Here is an 18621-nt window from a genome sequence, read left to right as displayed (position 1 = left end):
GCCTGGCGCGGGAGGGGGCGTTCCCCGCCCCGCCCCCCCCGCCGGAGCGAGCGCAGGCTCCTCCCGCCACGCCCCGCCCCGTGACGGCGGCGGGCGGGGGGCGCGCGGCGCCGGCGTCACGTGCGGCGGGCGGCGCCCGGAGCGGCTTCAGGCGCGGCGGCCGGCGCCCCCCCCCCCCCGCGCCCCTCCCCCGCGGCGGTGCCCGGCCCCGCCCCTGCGCGCGGCGCGGCTCCGGAAATGGTCGTGCTGCGCTGCGCTGCGGCTGCGTCGGGCCGCGCGCGCTGAAGGAGACTGAAGGTAACGGGCGGGGGCGGGGCGGGCGCGCGCCACGGGGGGGCGGGTGGGGGGGGGGAGGAGGAGGAGGAGGGGGGTACCGGTACCGGGCCTCGCGCCGCTGCCCCGGGCCTCGCGCCGCCGGGCCCCCACCGCGCCGTCGCTACCGCCGCCACCACGTGGGCGCCGCCCCGCCGCCGCCGGCCCCCTCCTCTGCCCCGTCCCGCTCCGCTCCGCTCCTCTCCCCGCCGGGCCCCTCCCGGTCCCGGTCCCGGTGGTCCCGCGCGGCGCCGCTCCGCGCCCACGTGCCGGCCGGTGCGCCCCGCCGCCGCCGCCGCGCACGTGCTCCCGCCGCCGCGCCCGCCAAGGCCCGCCGCCGCCGCCGCACGTGGTGCGTGCCCCGCCGCCCCCGCCCCGCCGTGCCCGCCCGTGCGCCGCCGCCGCCGGTGCCGGTGGGGCCGCGGGCCATGGCGGCGGCCGGCAGTGACACGTGTCCTTGGCAGAGGCCGCCGCCGCCGCGGGGGGGAGCGGGGCCGCCGGATGCCGCACCGGGCCCCCGCGCCGCGCCCCGGCCGCCCCGGCCCGGCCTCCTCCCGCCGCCAAGATGGTGCCGGCGCCTGGGGCCTGCCCGCCGCCCCGGGACGCAGCCGGCAGCGCCGGGCCGCCGCCTCGGCCTGGGGGCGAGGCCGGGCTCGGGCCTGGCGGGGCCGCCTGCTCCCGGGCCGGCGCCGCGGCCTGGCCCGGCCCCGCCGTCGGGGGCACACACACCCCACACCCCCCCCCCCGCCTCCCCCGCCCCCGGCCGGTCACCCCCCGCCGCCGCGGAGCCCCGCCTGCCGCCCCCCGCTCCGACGGGGCCTGGCTGCCCCGGCCCCGGGCAGGGACCCCCCCACCCCGGCTGCGGGCCCGGCGCAGGCCTCAGGCCCCGGCCTCTCCCGGCCCAGGGGAGGCAGCGGCCGCGGCGGCTCCTCCTGTTGCAAACCCCCCCGGGACGGGACCCGCCTGGCCCCGGGCCCCGCCGGGGCGGGGGCGGTGCGGGCCCCGGCTGATCTCTCTCTCCCCCTCCCTCCTCTCTCCAAGTCAGTCGGATGAACGGTCTCTGCAGGCCCGCTCAGCCGGCCCAGGTTTTTCCCGCGGGGGGGTGAGTATCCTGCTCGCTCCCGGTTGTACCGGCGGTGGGGGGCTGTCCCCGGGCGTCCCCTCCCCTCTCTGACCCCTCTTTTTTTTTGGGCGGGGTGACCGGTACCAAGGCCGAGCTGAGGTGGCCCGGGCTGCCCCATGCCCGGGCAGGGCTGCCGGTGCCGAGCTCCCGGTTCCCGGGACGGGGCGGGGGGAGCACCGTGGGGGCGCAGCCCAGCCCCTGCCGCCTCCTGAGACCCCGGCGGGACCCATCTCCGCTGGGGTTGTGGCCGGGGGGGGGCCCGTGATGGGGTGGCACCCCCCATTCCGGGGTTACAGCCCTGGGGGGGGTCAGGACACCCCGGTGCCGGCGGGACGTGCCTGGCAGTGCCCGGCAGCGGGACCGGGCACTGGTGGCGCTGACGCAGCCGAGCGTTGGGTTACAGCAGGCACGGCGGCTGCTCCCTCAGGTGCCCCGGCCGGCAGCGGGCTCGCCAGCTGCCGTGGGGTGCGGGGGACCCCCGGCAGGGTGGGGGGCACCGCCTCTCCTTCCTGCCCCCGGCGGCCTTTGCACTGGGGCGGGGAGAGCAGCTCCGGCTGCCAAGTCCCTCCCGGGAGGGTGCCCGGGCCCGCCTGGGTGCCGGCGGTGGCAGGGGGGCTGCAGGCTTCCCCCGGGCAGGAGGGTCGGTGGCGCAGGGGGACGCGGGAGCTGCTCCCTGCCCTCCCCGGTAGGCGTTTGCGGCGTACGCCGGGGACCCGGCGCCACCGGCAGGAACAGGTTTGGCCGGCCGGGGGAAGCGCTTAGTAGGTCAGCTGGGGTGGAGCTGGGCACAGCTGACGCCGGGGTGCCGCCGGCCCACCCAGCCCCCTGGAGCTGGTGGTGTGGCCTGGGTGCTGGCAGTGGGCCACGGGCACCGGTGCCCGCTTGTGCAGGGCGCCTGGCCAGGCTCTGTGCCGTCACCTCGGGGGGGGGGGGGGTGTCAGTCCTGCCGGTGGGCACAGCTGGGTTTGGGGCACCGTGGGGGGGGCTTTACTCCGCAGGGCGTGGGGATCTGCACGGGCTGGGCGCCCAGGCGGTGCTCACCCTCTCCCTGTGTCCCAGTGGGCCAGGAGGGGGTGGCTGGGGGGCTGCGCCCTGGTGTGATGCCATCCGTGGGGCATGGCCAGTGTCAGGCTTTACGCTGAGGGGGCTAGAGATGCCCCGTTTTCAGGTGCAGGAGACAGATGCCCGGGGTGCTGCCCGCCTCCAGCTTACGCACGCTGTCCCTGTCCCCGCAGATAGCGAGGGGATCCTTATGCACAACCCCATGAAATGAACAAAGCTCCACAGCCCACAGGAGGAGCCCCGACAGCCCCGCACCCTGCCCCTTCTCCCGGACTGCCGCAGGTAACCGGCCCCTTCGGGGTGTGGGGCGGGGGGGACACCCAGCTTTGCCTCCCCACTCTGTGCCAGGGGTGGCAGTGCCATCTCCTTCCCTCCCTGCCTCCCTCCAGCCGACATTCCCACCCGGTCAGACGGCACCTGTGGTTTTTAACCCGGCACCGACCTCACAAATGAATACGCCTTCTCAGCCGCGCCAGGTAAGGGCTTTGCCCCGAGTTGGAGGGGGCGATGGCGGGGGGGCCAGCAGCCTTTCTCCCTCCTGGCCGAGTAGCCCCCACTGCCGCGGTGCCCAGCGGTGCCAGGAGCCCTGTGGTGCCCTTCGGGGCCGGCGTGCGCCTGCGAGGGGGAGTGTGCCCGCGATCTGGACCACGACCGCTGCCTGCGGACCTCCCAGCCCTGGGGTGGGGGGGCAGAGGCCTCCAGCTGGGGTTGCCCACCAAGTGACTGCTCTTCTCTCCTTCCTCCCCTGTCCCAAACCTCCCTCTCCTCCTCTCAGTTTCCAGCAGGGCCTCGGGCTATTCACCAGCAGGTACTAACCCGCTTCCCCCACCCGGCATGCCGAGCACCCTGCCCTGACACTGCACAGAAACACCCACCCTGGGCACGAAGGGGCCAGGGAGCACGTGGGGACCCCAGAGCTGGGGGACAGGCTGGTCTGGGGAAAGTGGGGGACACCTGCTCAACTTTGGGGGGGTTTCCCTGCAGTGTCTCCCCAATTTTCTCCTTGCATGAAGCCTGCAGCATGTGGCTGTGCCTGTGCTAACCCCGGCCCAGGCTGCTGCTTCTGCCTGTGCCCTTTCTCATCTTCCTCTTCTTCCCCACTTTGTGGGGGTCTCCCAACACCCTGCGGTGCCATGCAAGGTTCTGGACCTCCATCAGCCCTCTCGTGTGGAGGAGCTGCTGGGGACAGATCTGGTGACGTTCTTGGCTGTGCTGGCTGGGAGCCCCTTGATCCCTTCCCTGCCCCTTGGGGTGTCCCTACAGGGGACCCTGGTGGATTTGGGATGTGGGCGCTGGGCAAGGGCTCCCCAGCCTCCTGTCCCCTCCTCTGCCACCCACTCTGCGTTCAAGCCCTGTCCCAATGTGGGTAACTCCTGTGTCTCTCTTTCCCCTTTTCCCTCTGTACGCGTGCGCTTGCTAACAGGGAGGATTCAGGTCTCTTCAGGTAACGCTTTCTCCTTGCCCCGGGGTGTGTGTGCAGAGCCTTCCTTGCCCACTCACTGCTGGGCTTGAGCTGCTGCTCCCGGGGATGCTCCCACCCGGCAAAGAAGTTGGGTCGGGATGAACGGCATGGGCCAGGGCGAGAATAGCCGGCTCTGCACGCCCTGGCTGTCCGGCCCCAGCGTGGCTTGGCACGGTGGGACTACAGGTCCCAGCATTCAATGCGAGCGCCGGGAACCGGTGTGAAGCACGCTGGGACCCGCCGCCGCCGAGCTGCGTGCGGCCGTGGCCGGCTCCGGGCGCTGGAGCTGCCGGCCCCCGTCGGGCTGGGAGGGGGCCGTGCCGGGTATGAGCTGGGTCGGGTGGACCCAGGCGGCCCCGCAGGTGTGTGGGGACGGGACGGTGCCGGGGGTGGGGGGCAGCTCTGGGGAACACGTCTGGGGGGGGAGGGGGGCTGCGTCCGGGGGGGGTGGGGGTGGTGTCTCGTCGGTGCCGGGTGGGGATGCTGGCACGCCGCCTGACGCCGTGCCCTGTCTCTCCCCAAGCATTTCTACCAGAACAGGGCGCAGCCTCCCGCCAGCGCGTCCCGCGTGCAGAGTAACACAACGGCCCGGCCCGGCCCCCCTGCCCATGTGTATCCGGCTGCTTCCCAGGTGATGATGATACCCTCCCAGATATCCTACACACCTTCCCAAGGAGCCTATTACATTCCCGGACAGGTGAGGGACGTGCCCCGGGCTCTGCGGGAGGGGGCTGGGGTGGGCACCAGTGGGGGGTGTTGCCCGGGGTTGGAGCCCAGGTCTGCTTTGGGAGGGTGGAAGGGGTCCCCCAGGCTCTGAGCACCCACTGATTTGAGCAGGGTGTTGCCTGGCTCTGTAGAGAGGCAGCAGTCAGCGCTGGTCCCCCTCCCTGGCAGCCCCCCGAGGCGCCTGGTGCCCACTTTGCCTGCATCCTGCTCCCTGCCCTGGCGCCCAGCTGGTTCACAGGCAGGTTTGGGGGTACGTCAGTGGTTTGGGGGTACGTCTGCGCCCTGCAGGGGAGGTAACTGACCTTTCTTCTTCTCCCCCATTGCAGGGTCGCTCCACGTATGTCGTCCCAACCCAACAGTATCCGGTCCAGCCCGGTGCCCCTAGTTTTTACCCTGGAGCCAGCCCCACAGAGTTTGGGACTTACGGTACAGACGGCGGGGAGGGGGTTGCTCTGCTCCCTGGTGCTCTTCCAGACCCAGCACCCCCACCTTTTTTTGCTCCCCTGCCTCTGGCCTCCCTGCAGCCTCCTGCGCTCAGGAGCTGAGCACAGACCCCTCTGCCTTTGCCAGCTCACTGGGGCCGTCTCTATGACTCCATTACAGGCTGTTTTGGGGGGCAGGGGGTGTTGCTCATCTCCCAGCAACACTGAGGGCTGTGCATCGTGTCCCATCGGTCCATCCACCCCCGCCCTTTTCCAAATCGGGGCCGTTTAATGTTTAACTCTCCTGGCGGAAGGCCGGGACAGACTTTATCCCCTGCTCCCCCTCGCTCACCATCAAGGTGGTGAGCAGTTTTGTGCTTGCTGACCCTGCCTCAGCTCCCTGCTCCCCAGGGAGCTGAGCCTGGGGTGCTGGGGTCGCTCCGTGCATGCCCTCTCCCGGCGCTGGGGAGCGGTGGTGTGAGCAGCCCCCCCTTCTTCCCCCCGCTCGCATGTGGCCACCCGGGCTGTGACTATATTTAGGCTTGGTCGGTCCCGGGAGGCCCGGCAGACACAGAAATGTGAGCCAAGGCCTCCGGCCCGGCCCCGGCACGGCAGCAAAGCATAACCGGGGCAGAGATGGGTTTCTCCTGAGCCAGGTACGTCCCCGTCCTCCCTCCCTCTTGTCCCGGGGCCCAGCCGGCCCCTCGGAGGAGGGAGGTGGCCCCCAGCAGTGGCCGGCTCCCGTGCTCTGGCCAAGGCACAGCCACTTTGTCCCTGGCGCAGGGACATCCCCTGGGTGTCTCTGTGGGGTCCCAGGATGGGTTTGCCCCCCGCCTTCGCTTTGGGGCTGCAGCTGTTCCCGGGGGAGCTGGCAGCAGCATGCCTCTTGCCCGCAAGACCGAGTGGGTGGCCTGGCACTGCATGCCCCTCGATGGGCCAGCCCTCCTGGTCCCCAGGGCTGGGCAGCTCGGGGTCTCCCTCCCTCCTGCCGCGCCTGGCCCATCCCTGGCTGTGCCTGTCCCCCCTCACGCCCACATCCCCGTGGCACTGCTCTGGGGGTGATGCTTGCTCTGGGGGTGATGCTTGCAGATGCCCTGGGAGGAGCAGAGTGCCTCTCGGGGGCTGTGCCAGCCCTGGATGGGGTCCAGCTCTGCCTCCGGCCCCCGCCACAGCTCCCTCCTCTGGGCTGGGCTCACCGGGGGTTCAGGCTGCGCGGGGAGCCCGAGCCCCTCGGCCTGGGTGTGAATGGAGGGTGCGGACGGGGCTGCCTGGTGCCGCCCTTGGGCTGGTGCTGGCCCCGGCGAGATAAGGGTGCCGGCAGGAAGGTGGCCGCCCGCGGAGCCGGGACACCCGTACCCGGCATGGCCGAGCGTCCCGGCGGTGGCGTGGAGCCGGTGGGCACGGCGGACGCCCGCGGGGCCTGGCTGGGCGTGGGGGTGGCGCGGGGACGCTCTGCTTCACAGGGAAGGAATTCGGTCAGGCCTGTCAGGCGGGTTGGGACAATCCGGGCCGGATGCGATGGGGGTTCGCTGCAGAGCAGCACGGGCTCCCCAGGCTCCTGACAGACCCTTGTGCGTGGGGGATCAGGGAGTCCCCAGGACGGGCTTGGAGGATCTGGGTTGGCTGGTCTGACGCTCTCTCCTCTCCTCCAGCGGGTGCTTATTACCCAGCGCAGGGGGTGCAGCAGTTCCCGGCGGGGGTCCCCACTGCCCAGGTCATTGTGAGCCAGCAGCCGCCGATCCCCCCAAAACGAGAGCGCAAGACGGTAAGGAGCCATCCGCCTTCAGGCAGGGGGGAGCTCGCACGCAGGAGGGGACGGTGCCAGCCCCGGCTGCCGGCGGTGTGCGGGATGGGATGTGGTGCGGGACGCCGGGGAAGGCGAGTGGAGTGGGGCTGTGTCTCCCCCCAGGCTGGGGGGCTCGGCTGAGGGGCTCGGGGTGCGCAGCGGGTGCCATCGACCTTGGCCGTCCCGGCGGGCAGCGTTGTGCTGAGTCACGGCTCCCCGGGGGGGCGGGGGTGCCGCGGCTGCCAACTGCTGTCTGCTCCCGGAGATGCCGGCGCTCAGAGGCCTCGCGCGGGGCCTATTTATAGCGGGGAGCCGGGCGGCTGCTGGCATGGCCCTGCGCTAGGGGGCTGGGGGTGCCGCCGGGCTGGGGAGGGGGGATGCTGGCGCGTTCCTCGGCAGAGGGGCCTCGGTGCTCCTCACGCTCTGCTCTTGCTGCCCTGGAGCAGGTCATGTTTGCGGGTGGGGAGAACAAGACCCCTGGCTGCACTGTGCCCCCCACCAGAGTCCTGGACCTGTGTCTCCCCACTCACCCCCCCAGCAGGGTGCCCTGTGGCTCCTGCTGCACCCACGGCAGGTGTGGGGCCAGCGAGGCTGAGGGCGTATGGGCTGTGCCTGGAATGGCACGGAGCTCGCTGTGACTTCTGCGTGCTGAGGCCGGTCCCCTGTGCTGTCCCCGAGGCGGGGGGGGTCCCCACAGCCCCTGTGCCAGCGTGGTGATGCCTTGGGATCCCCCCACCCCTGGAGATGGCACTGGCCTGGGGACACAGCGCTGGCTCCGGCTGCCTGGCATGATGGCTTGCAAGGCTTGCCCTGCCCCACGCCGTCCCTACCCGCTGGGCATCGGGACAGGCTGGTGTCTGTGGGGCGCTGTGCCCCGTGGGGAGGGGAGGTGGCATCCGCCGGTCCCCAAACTGTGCGTGGCCAGGGCAGTCAGCACTGAACGAGCCTCTCCCCTTGGAGAAGGGGGTGTGCTGGGGGTGTCAGGCCCAGGGAAAGGGGGTGGCTTGTGTGCTGTGTCCCCCACCCCACTGACAGCTTCCACCTCTCTGCCCTGACCCGTGGACAGATCCGGATACGAGACCCCAACCAAGGTGGCAAAGACATCACTGAAGAAATCATGTCCGGAGCAAGGACCTCATCCACTCCCACCCCTCCGCAGGTAAGGGGACTCCCCAACAGGGGCAGTGGGATGTGCACAGGGCCCAGCTGAACTCCCTCTTTGCCCCCTAGGCTGGAAGCGGTTTGGAGCCCCAGGCCAACGGAGAGACCCCCCATGTAGCAGTTATTGTCCGGCCAGGTAAGTGCCTGTGCTGGGGGTGGGTGTGCCAGCTGGCACAGCTGCTGCCAGGCTCCCTGTTGTTGGCACTGTGGAGTGCGAGATGCAAGCCCTGCTGTTCCTTGGTTCACTTGGGGCTTGTGGGGTCAAACGTGTTGCCGACATACCGGGGGACTGGTGTCCCTGTGTTGGGTCCAGGAGAGTTTATGGGGGCTGTCTGCTCACCCCAGCTGTCCCCTGGGCACTGGAGGACCCCTCATGTCCCTGTTGCCTGCTTGTGATGTGGGTTGTCACATCTGTCCCTACTGCTCTTGCAGATGGAGGGATTTAGGGAGGGATGTGGGGTTAGCCGGGGATTGGAGAGCCCCCCGTTAACGCTACCCATCTTGCAGATGACCGCCCGAAGCCAGCACTGGTGGTGAGCAAGCCCGTCTCCCTGGAGCCTAACAAGTCGGCATCTCCGTCGCCTCCCCCTCCCCTCATCCCCGAGGTGGAGCCCGTGGTGCTCTCGGCCGTGGCACTGGTGCCAATGGAGCCCCCTGTGGACGTAGACACTAAACCGGAGCTGGGCGAGGCGCCGCCCGACCCGCACAAGACGTTTAGCGCCATCACTACAGTGCCAGGGGCTGTGGAGCCGCCCCTCGTGCCCACGCCCGACATGGACACGGTGGTCGCGGAGGAGGAGGAGGAGGTGGTCGCCATTCCCCTCCCGGAGCCTGCCCCGCAGGCGCCTGCACCCCCCGAGGTGCCGCCGGTGCCTGTTGTCCCCCCAATGCCAGCCGTGCCCCCGGTGCCAGCCGCGCCGTCGCCACCGCCCATCGTACCGCAGGCCCCTGAAGCGCCCGCCAAACCCGCCTCCCCCAGCCCCCCGCCGCCCCGGGAAGAGCCCTGCCCCGAGCCCGCTGCCGAGCCTGCCGCCGAGGCCAACGGGGTTGTAGAGGAGGTGCCCAAGCCGGTCCCCGAGGCGCCCATGTGCCAGCCGGTGCCGTTGCCCACGCCGGTGCCAGTGCCCACCCAGGACTCCCCCATTGCCCAGCCCGAAGAGCTGCCCCTGCCCAACGGGGTGGAGGGCACCAGCAAAGCAGAGCCGAGCGAGGAGCAGCCCGAGTCTGACGTCAGCCCCATCTCAGAGCCCGAGGAGCCGGCCCAGCCCGGCACCCCTGCTTCCCCCCCAGCAGAGGAGGAGGAGGAGGAGAGCGAAGGCCCCGGTGAGGCCCAGGAGAGGAGCTCGAGCCCGGCCCCTGCCCCTTCACAGACCTCGGAGGCGACCGCGCAAGGTTGGGGACGCTGGGCTGGGACGTGCGGGGCCACGGGGTGCCCCAGGGTGGGTGTTGGGTGATGGGGGGGGGTCAGCTGGGTGCGGTGCTAGGTATGGGGTACGGGGAGGGTGTCGGAGAGGGGGACGGGGTTAGGTGACCCAGGACGCGTGGGTATGGGGTGCTGGGGGACACACAACGTACCTGTGGATGGTGAGATGGGGGGAGACGTCTGGGGCGTGCATGCCTATGCAGGAGTATGGGATGGGTATAGAGGGGTGTACGTGTGGGGTGCCCTGGGTCATGGGGAATGAGGTGCTACGAGGGAAGTGTGTTTTATGTGATGCCTTAAGCGGGGGTGTAGGGCGGGTATTGGGTACATAGGGGTGCCTAGGGGAAAGTGGGATGCCCTAGGGATGTGCTGGGGTGAAGATATGTCTTCTTTTTTTTTTTTTTTTTTTTAGCACCCTGCACAGGAGCATGGGGGTTCCATAGGGGTACTGGGGGAGGATGGGGAAGATGGGTACACAGGACATGTTCATACAGAGCACCCTGTGCCAGCATACAGGGGGGCTATAGGAGGGCGACCTGGAGGCAGATGTGCTTCTGGGGAGCACCTCTGTATGGGGTGGTGTGTAGGGGTGCCAGGGAGGGGAGCATATATGCGGGCAGAGGCAGGTACAGGGGTGTCCCTGTACAGGCTGCCCTGCAGAGGGGTGTGGGTATCTGCAGGGATCCCTTGAGGAGGATGGGGAGCACTGCTGGTGAAGAGGTGTGTATGGGGTGCTTCAGAGAGGCACAGGGTAAATTGGGGTGCAGCAGCTGGATGGGGAGAGGTGTGAGGTGCGTCTGTACAGGGTGTATTCTGGGGAGCACGCTTAGGGAGCGGGGTGCCTTGGTGGGCTGTGTGTAGGACCTGCAGGGCTGCAGATGCCCAGGTGGGTGCACGGTGTATTTGGGGATGGGGGCTGTGCTGGGGTGGCAGGACCATGTCCCCGTGGCTCCCCACAGCCCCATCCTGAAGTTTGCCTGGTGTTACTGGGGCCTTACTGGTGGCCCCGGAGCTGGTGTCAGGGTACGTGGGAGACTGGGAGGGTTCCTGTCCTTCACCTCCCTGTCTCTCCTCCCAGTCGCCATGTCGGTGCCAAAGAAGAAGCGAAGGATGAAGGAGCTGAACAAGAAGGAGGCAGTAGGCGATTTGCTGGATGCCTTTAAAGAGGTGAGCATCCCAGGGGTGTCCGGGGGTCACCCCGTGTCCCATCTCCTCCTGTGATGAACTCTGCTTTGTGCCATCGTGTCTGGGCCACTGATGCTCTGTGATGGTAATGAGGATCTGAGGCGGGGTGGACGCCTGGGTGTGGGGAGGAGGGGGCAGGACCAGGCTCATGGGGTGACTGCTGTCCCTGTCCTTCCCAATGCAGTCTCAGATCAGCGACAGTGCCTCAGAGGCGGAGAACAAGCCCCCTGCGTCCGCCCCTGCCCGTGAAGCAGAGGACGTGGCCCCTGCCCGTCCACAGGAAGAGTCAGAGGAGACGTGGGAGGAAAAGGAGGACAAGCTGGCCCCGGAGAAGGGCAAGGCTGCCGACCAGAAGTACCGCTACAAGGAAGGTGAGCCGTGCCTTGGCCCAGGCCTTCCCTGGGAGCCACCACCTCTGGACCCAGCGGTGGGAGGGTGGGGGTGGCACAGTCTAGCTGTCCTAAACCTCACGTTCTCCTCCCATCTTGTCCCCCAGCCTGGCACAGGGTGGGGGACAGAGGCCCCAGCGCAAGGGTCCTGGCAGGAGGCAGGGAGCTGGTGGCATCAGGCTTTCTGTCTAAGCAAGCAGCGTTGTGCTCATGGCGTACCAGGCTGGGGCAGCTCTGTGGTTGTCTACATCCCACCTTGTTGGTTCCTGGGTGGGCCTGGACCTGCCGCAGCTCAGGGTGGAGGATACGGGACAGGCCACATCAGGGTCTCCCTCTTGCCGCCCACTGCAGAGCAATGGAAGCCACTGAACCCCGAGGAGAAGAAACGATATGACCGGGAGTTCTTGCTGGGCTTCCAGTTCATCTTCGCCAGCATGCAGAAACCTGAGGGGCTGCCCCAGATCACGGATGTGGTGCTGGACAAGGTCGGTGCGGCCCTGGAAATTGGGGGAGCATGGGTGGTGACCAGGTGGGGGGTCTGGCTCCTCTTTGTGCCTTGTCAAGGCAGGGCAGGGACTTACCTGCTGTGCTCGGGGTCCTGTTGCAGCATCTGCAACAGGCCTTGAGCCTGGGGTTGGTGGGGGGCACCTTTGGGGCCATCTTTCCAGTTCCTTGTCCCGGCGCTGAGGCTGGGGGATGGATCCGTCCCGCTCCTCTGCCCCCGGGCATCCTCAGCCCTGTGTACCTTCGCAGGCCAACAAGACCCCACTGCGGGCACTCGACCCCATCCGCCTCAGTGGCATGAACTGCAGCCCTGACTTCACCCCCTCCTTTGCCAACCTCGGCCGGCCCGTCATGGGCAACCGGGGCCTGGTGAGTATCTCCTTGCTTCACCCACACCGTCCCCCTCTGCCTCTCTGTGATGATCAAGCCTTCGAGCCGATGTGTCTGGGCCACTGATGTCCGTGATGGAACTGAGGATCTGAGCAGCAGGCGGATGGGGACACCTCGGGAGCCGGCCCAGCTGGTCCCAGAGCAAAGAACTGAGTTTCTTCTCCCCATGTCAGCCCTCAGGGTTGGGTCCCCGCCGCTCCCAGCAGAGCCAGAGGAAGGAACCCCGCAAAATCATTGCCACTGTGTCCCTCAACGAGGATGTCAAGCTGAACAAGGCTGAGAAGGCCTGGAAACCCAGCAGCAAGCGTGCCTCCGAGGAGGAGGATCCTGAGAACATCAAGACGCAGGTGGGAGCTGGGGCAGGCGGGTGGTGGGAGGGGAGGGCGGGGGGGGACGTGCCTGGCTCTCGCTGACCCTGCTGTCCTTGCAGGAACTGCTCCGCCGCGTCCGCAGCATCCTCAACAAGCTGACGCCCCAGATGTTCCAGCAGCTGATGAAGCAGGTGATGGAATTGTCCATCGACACGGAGGAGCGGCTCAAGGGTGTCATCGACCTCGTCTTCGAGAAGGCCATCTCGGAGCCAAACTTCTCTGTTGCCTATGCTAACATGTGCCGTTGCCTTATGGGGGTGAGCAGGAGCTGGGGGGTCTCGCGCCGAGCTGGTAGAGGTTTGTTCGGGGGCCTTGGCTCAGCTCAGCAGGGTGCAGAGCTCTGTGTGGGGTGGGCGTGTGGATGGTGGACCAAGTCCAGAGTCTTAGCAGGGCATCACGAGGCTGCAGGGTGGCTTTTCCCTGGTTTGAGCAGTGCCTGGGCCTTAGCTGGCCAGCTTTTGGGGGAGACACAACTCATGCTCCTTGCTTGGGTTGTACCTCTCCCTGCAGCTCAAAGTGCCCACAACAGACAAGCCCACGGTGACTGTGAACTTCCGCAAGCTGCTGCTCAACCGCTGCCAGAAGGAGTTTGAGAAGGACAAGGACGACGACGAGATCTTTGAGAAGCGGCAGAAGGAGATGGACGATGCCAGTGCTGTGAGTTGGGGTGGGAGGCTGCGGCTGAGGGCTGGCATGGGCTTCTTCGGGGTGGCTCTGGGCTCTGAGCTGCCCTGCTGTGCCCTCCCTGCAGCCCGAGGAGAAGGCGCGCATGAAGGACGAGCTGGAGGAGGCGCGGGACAAGGCCCGCCGGCGATCCCTGGGCAACATCAAGTTCATCGGAGAGCTCTTCAAACTGAAGATGTTGACGGAGGCAATCATGCACGACTGCGTGGTGAAGCTGCTCAAAAACCACGATGAGGAGTCTCTTGAGTGCCTTTGCCGCCTGCTTACCACCATTGGCAAGGACTTGGACTTTGAGAAGGCCAAGGTACCCCTTGCCCTGCTCTGCCTTGCCTTGCCCTGCCCTTGCCTTTAGGAGGGATGTGACTGTGACTCTGTCCCTTTATAGCCTAGGATGGACCAGTACTTCAATCAGATGGAGAAGATCATCAAAGAGAAGAAGACATCATCCCGAATCCGTTTCATGCTGCAGGATGTGATTGACCTCAGACGGGTAAGGCACATGACCTGCTATTGCCCAGGGACTGTCCTCTGTCCTCTGCTTGGTCCCATGGAGCTGCTGACCTGTGTCCTCTGAGTGCCAGCAGTCCATGTGGCCCCGGGAGGGGAGAGGTGGGTGTGTAAGCTGTGGCCAGCCCCAGAGACACCATGCTAGCCCCCAGCCCTTGGTTAGCATGGTAGTGATAGTGGGCACACAGTAACTGGCGGCTGTTTAATGCAGGGGGGCTCCAGAAACTGAGCCCTTTTGTGCCAAAAGCTGCCACAGCACATGGGGAGCTGTGACGGCTGAGGCAGGAGACCGGCCTGAGGCTTTGAGGGTGGGGTGGCTGGGAAGGGGGAATGTCTCTGCCTCCATCCTCCAGCCAGCTCAGTGCCCTCTTCCATCCTTCCCTGCCCTCTGCAGAATAGCTGGGTGCCGCGGCGAGGAGACCAGGGCCCCAAAACCATTGACCAGATCCACAAGGAAGCAGAGATGGAGGAGCATCGGGAACACATCAAAGTGCAGCAGCTCATGTCGAAGGACAAGAGGAGAGGACCCCCTGGGCCATCCTCCAGCAGTGAGTGCCCAGGCTCGGGGGCACCTGAGGTTGCCAAGGGTGGGTTGCTCCTGCTGAGCACCGCTTGAGGCCTGCCTGTGCCTTATGTCTGTCCCCCTTGTGCCCAGGTGGTCGCGGGAGCCTGGTCGCAGATGATGGCTGGAACACGGTGCCCATCAGCAAGGGCAACCGGCCCATCGACACCAGCCGGCTAACGAAGATCACCAAGGTGAGGCTGGGGGTGCAGTGTGGGCAGCTGAACTGGCTGCCTGACTCGGATCTTGCCTTGGTGTGAGGTTCAGAACTGACTCCGTCTCTACACCTGCAGCCTGGATCCATCGACTCCAACAACCAGCTCTTTGCGCCAGGCGGGCGGCTAAGCTGGGGCAAAGGCAGCAGTGGAGGGTCTGGCACGAAGCCTGCAGATTCAGGTAGGCAGTGTGGGGCTGGCTGGGTGCTGTTGGATGGGGCAGGAGGGGGTATCCTTCCCCTGGCGGTTCCTGTACCGGGGAGGTGCCGAACTCTGAGACTCCCCTCTTTTCACACCCAGCATCTGATTCAGGGCGACCAGCCACGAGCACCTTGAACCGCTTCTCAGCGCTCCAGCAGTCGACCCCTGCCGAGAGCCTGGAGTCCCGCCGCGTGGTGCAGAGGTGAGGGGCCAGCCCTGCCTTGGCGTGTGGGCGTGTTGGTCTGCAGCCCAGGGAGGAACCCCCCAAATAGGGCAGTGGTTTGCCTACGTATTGACCGACGTATGGCATCTGGGCTGGAATAATCCCCTGTGGCGGGATGGGGTCTTGGGGGGGCTCAGAGTCAGTTGTGAGTCCTTGTGGCAAAGAAGGCTGACCCCACCCTGGGCTTCCTCCCTGCTCTTTGGCACTTAGGGGACCACACCTGGGTGTTGGGTCCGGTCTGGGGGTCCTGGGACCAGATGGACATTGATGGGCTGGAGGGAGTCCTGTGGAGGCTGGAGCACGAGATTCCCAGGGAGAGTCAGAGTCGGGTTTGTTCAGGAGAAGAGGAAAACAAAGGGGGATCTCGCCACAGTCTGCTGCAGGGGAAAGGTGTGGGCAGGATGGGGCCAGGCTCTGCTCAGCCATGCCAAGGGACAGAGTCGAAGGGCAAAGGGAATGAGCTGGAACAGGGGAGAAACAGGGAAAAGTGTTTTCCCCTGAGGGTGGTCAGTGACCCTGGAAAGGGCTGGGATTGGAATGGGACAGCCTTGCCTCACAGAGCTCTGTAGGCTGGGGTCAGGGAGGGTGGCGATGGGCTGTTCACGCTGTGTCTGTTGTCCTCCCACCCAGGAGCAGCTCCAGCCGTGACAGGTCAGAGAAGGCTGGGGACAGAGGGGACCGCGAGTCACGTTCGGAGAAGGGCAGCGACCGGCTGGAGCGTCCTGACCGGGGGGAGCGGGCAGACAGGAACAGGTCTGCCCTCACCAAGAGGAGCTTCAGCAAAGAGACAGAGGACAGGAGCCGAGAACGGGAGAAGCAGGGCGGCCCCGAGGCCGTGCGCAAGGCTGCTAGCATGACGGAGGAACGGGACAGGAGCCGAGAGACCAGTGAGCTGGGGAGAGGAGCGGTGTCCTGGGGGTCTGGCTGTGGCCTGTGGCTCTGCCTGTCCAGGCAGTGCCTGATCCTTGCTCTCTCCTCACAGTTAAGCAAGAGCCAGCACCTCCTGCAGCATCCCCCAAGCCCGCGCTGTCAGAAGAGGAGCTGGAGAAGAAATCCAAGGCGATCATAGAGGAATACCTGCACATCAATGACATGAAGGTGAGAGGAGGGGGTGGCCAGGCACAGCACCATATGGCTGCCATAATATGCCGTCCGCTTTCCTGGGCGGCAGCGCTCTTAGGCAGGGTGCCGGCGGTGCCTGGATGAGAAAGGGGGGAGCCGGGGCTGGCCGTGGGGCAGTACTGACCCGCCTTTTCCCTGCAGGAGGCCCTGCAGTGCGTGCAGGAGCTGGGAAGCCCCTCCTCGCTCTACATCTTCGTGCAGAACGGCATCGAGTCCACACTGGAGAGGAGCACCATCTCCCGCGAGCACATGGGGGTCCTGCTGTGCCAGCTGGTGAAGGCGGGCACGCTCTCCAAGGAGCAGTACTACAAAGGGTGAGGAGGGGCTGGGCCAGCCTGGCCCCGAGCTGGTATTTGCTTGGCTTTGAATTTGGCCCTGCCTTGAGCACGGCTCATCACTGAGACCTCCCGAGGTCTCTCCCAGCTGAGGGCACAGGGGCTGCTGGATCCCAACGGCCCCACTCTGTCCTGCAGGCTGCGGGAGATCCTGGAGGTTGCAGAAGACATGGAGATTGATATCCCCCACATCTGGCTGTACTTGGCCGAGCTTATCACCCCCATCCTGCAAGAGGAAGGCATCCCCATGGAGGAGCTCTTCAGGTGAGGGCCGTGCCCCTCCGTGGGGCTGCCACGGGGACCTGGGAGGGGGGGCTCCTGGGGGCAGGTAACTCAACCAGGTCTCTGGTGCCCTGCAGGGAGATAACGAAGCCCCTGGTGCCCATTGGGAAGGCCACCACGCTTCTGGTCAAGGTGCTGGGCTTGTTGTGCAAGGGCATGGTAAGTGCACGGGGCTCGCCTAGCTGCCAGCTGCTGCCTCGGGGACTGGCAGCCTGCTCGGAGGGGCAGGCTGACATGCAGGGATTGAACCCCTCTGCTACCAGAGGGGATGGCAGGGGGCATCCCTTGCCATGTCTGGGTCGTGGGGGTGGCATGGCCAAGCTGCGCTATCCCCCTCCCTGGAGATGGAGGGCCTGGGGTGCTGATGCCGACTGTCTGTCTGTCCTGCAGAGCCAGAAGACCGCAGGCAAGCTATGGCGGGACGGGGGCCTGAGCTGGAAGGAATTCCTGCCTGAGGACCAGGATGTCAACAAATTTGTCACAGAGCAGGTGGGAGCTCAGTGACGGTGAGGGGCAGAGACAGGCAGTGGGGGTCCCTGGGGGTCCTGCTGCCGGGAGCGTGGTGTTCCCCCATGCTGCCTTTAACAGCTCATCTCTGCCCGCTCCCCCAGAAATTGGAGTACACAATGGGGGACAGTTTGGACACGCCAAGCCGCAAGGAGCTGACCTCAGAGGAGCTGTGCAAGCAAATGGACAAACTGCTGAAGGAGAACCCGAACAACCAAAGAATATACGACTGGATCGAGGTGAGGGTGTGGGCGCAGCCACCGCAGGTCTGGGGGCTCCCTCCCAGCTCCCTCCCCACCTCATAACCCCCCAACCTTTCCTCCAGGCCAACCTGAGTGAGCAGCAGGTCTCGTCCAACACGTTTATCAGGGCCCTGATGACGTCCGTGTGCCACTCAGCCATCGTCTGTGAGTACCAGGGTGAGGCGGCGGAGGTCTCCCTGCCCACGCTGCCCCCCTCTCACACACCGTCTCCTGCAGTCGAGAACCCCTACCGCGTGGACGCCCTGGTCATCCGCAACCAAGCCAAGCTGCTGCAGAAGTACCTGCGGGATGAGCAGAAGGAGCTCCAGGCGCTCTATGCCCTGCAAGCCTTGGTGGTGAAGTTGGACCAGCCTCCCAGTGAGTGTTGCGGGAACGGGTGGGCTGAGGAGGGGGGTGGCAGGCGCGTCCCCACCCCAGCAGGGCGGCTGGTGGCTGGGGAATGGCAGGGGGCCCCCCTTTGTCCCCCCCCAGACCTGCTGCGGATGTTCTTTGATGCCCTCTACGATGAGGACGTCATCAAGGAGGAGGCTTTCTACAAGTGGGAGTCCAGCAAGGACCCGGCCGAGCAGCAGGGCAAAGGGGTGGCTCTCAAATCGGTGACAGCCTTTTTCACCTGGCTCCGGGAAGCCGAGGATGAGTCGGACAACAACTGAGCAGCCGTGAGGAGGAGGAGGGGGAAGGGGAAGGGGGGGAGAGAGAGCGGGGCACCCTGGGGAGCATCTCTGTCCCCTCCCGCCCCCGGCCCCTCTGGACTTGCTGATGCTGGGGCCGAGGGACCTGCTGTGCCCCCCACAGCCCCCCTCTCTCTTTTCAATTCTCCTCTCCCCTCCTCCCCCTGTCCCGGTTCTGTTTGCAAGGCCTGTACTAGTTCGTCATGATGATAATAAAAAGATGCTGACGGAGGTGGCGGTCGCGGTGGGTCCCCTTGGGGCCCCCCCCTGCCCCCTCCCAGCGCAGGCACAACAGGTCTGCAGGAGCAGGGCAGAGCACCTCCAGACTCATGTCATGGGGAGGGGGGACGGGATGGGGACATGTCTCTCCCCTCCTCTTCCTCCTCCTACTTCTTGCTGAAATATAGAGATTATATATATATAAACTTATTAATTTGGTTTGGGGACAGGAGCGTGATTTCTTTCTCTCCCCTGTCCTCTCTCTGTTCCTCCATCACTGCCTGGACCCCCACTCTATGGTTTTTTATTTTAAATATAAATCATTCCCCCCCAGCTCCTGCTCTGACACCTGGGGAGGGTGCTGGGGAGGAGAGGGGGTGACCCCTCTCTCTGGGCCAGGCTGAGTCCCCTCCTCCCCCCGCCCGAAGTCCCCATCGTCCTCCCAAACGTTTAAGGCCACAATTGGGCAAGCGACGGGGCGGCCCCCCCATCCGCGTCCCCTGTATTTATAGAG

General features: G+C 66.5%; 1 protein-coding gene and 2 non-coding genes across 13 annotated transcripts; all 3 read left to right on the top strand.

The window, feature by feature from the left end:
* The first annotated feature begins 163 nt into the window (after window positions 1–163).
* On the top strand, window positions 164–18345 carry EIF4G1 (eukaryotic translation initiation factor 4 gamma 1). Of its 11 annotated transcripts, none has more exons than XM_087740821.1 (35): window positions 203–297; window positions 1354–1414; window positions 2671–2779; window positions 2887–2973; window positions 3273–3305; window positions 3921–3941; window positions 4483–4656; window positions 5012–5111; window positions 6760–6872; window positions 7960–8052; window positions 8124–8190; window positions 8562–9446; window positions 10556–10644; window positions 10847–11033; window positions 11403–11536; window positions 11805–11924; window positions 12119–12292; window positions 12376–12573; window positions 12827–12973; window positions 13068–13304; window positions 13386–13490; window positions 13902–14055; window positions 14163–14263; window positions 14363–14465; window positions 14585–14687; window positions 15339–15595; window positions 15691–15806; window positions 15972–16144; window positions 16304–16429; window positions 16525–16606; window positions 16838–16936; window positions 17059–17193; window positions 17280–17361; window positions 17434–17574; window positions 17689–18345. In XM_087740821.1, the coding sequence occupies exons 3-35, from the start codon at window positions 2705–2707 to the stop codon at window positions 17868–17870; spliced, it is 4893 nt and encodes a 1630-aa protein (XP_087596947.1). In that variant the 5' UTR covers window positions 203–297; window positions 1354–1414; window positions 2671–2704; the 3' UTR covers window positions 17871–18345. The 11 variants fall into 11 exon arrangements, with proteins under 11 accessions (XP_087596945.1, XP_087596950.1, XP_087596947.1 ...); XM_087740820.1 differs by having other exon boundaries at window positions 11787–11924; window positions 14597–14687; XM_087740817.1 differs by having other exon boundaries at window positions 11787–11924.
* On the top strand, window positions 10690–10766 carry LOC148050813 (small nucleolar RNA SNORD66). The gene has a single exon (XR_015700830.1). It is a non-coding gene; the product is annotated as a small nucleolar RNA SNORD66 (small nucleolar RNA).
* On the top strand, window positions 11969–12041 carry LOC148050812 (small nucleolar RNA SNORD66). The gene has a single exon (XR_015700832.1). It is a non-coding gene; the product is annotated as a small nucleolar RNA SNORD66 (small nucleolar RNA).
* Window positions 18346–18621: the final 276 nt, after the last annotated feature.

Source organism: Nipponia nippon, unplaced genomic scaffold (assembly GCF_047370975.1).
Source record: "Nipponia nippon isolate SJK-2023a ecotype South Korea unplaced genomic scaffold, ASM4737097v1 scaffold_7, whole genome shotgun sequence".
NCBI lineage: Eukaryota > Metazoa > Chordata > Aves > Pelecaniformes > Threskiornithidae > Nipponia > Nipponia nippon.
This window is presented reverse-complemented; position numbering and strand designations above follow the sequence as displayed.

What these genes read in the sequence shown, in the direction of transcription:
- EIF4G1 (XM_087740819.1), top strand. Translation starts at nt 2,705, where the DNA reads ATGAACAAAGCTCCACAGCCCACAGGAGGAGCCCCGACAGCCCCGCAC. An exon ending in CACGAAGCCTGCAGATTCAG is followed by an intron (nt 14,466 to 14,584) that starts GTAGGCAGTGTG and finishes TTTCACACCCAG; the next exon opens with CATCTGATTCAGGGCGACCA. An exon ending in ACAAATTTGTCACAGAGCAG is followed by an intron (nt 16,937 to 17,058) that starts GTGGGAGCTCAG and finishes CCGCTCCCCCAG; the next exon opens with AAATTGGAGTACACAATGGG.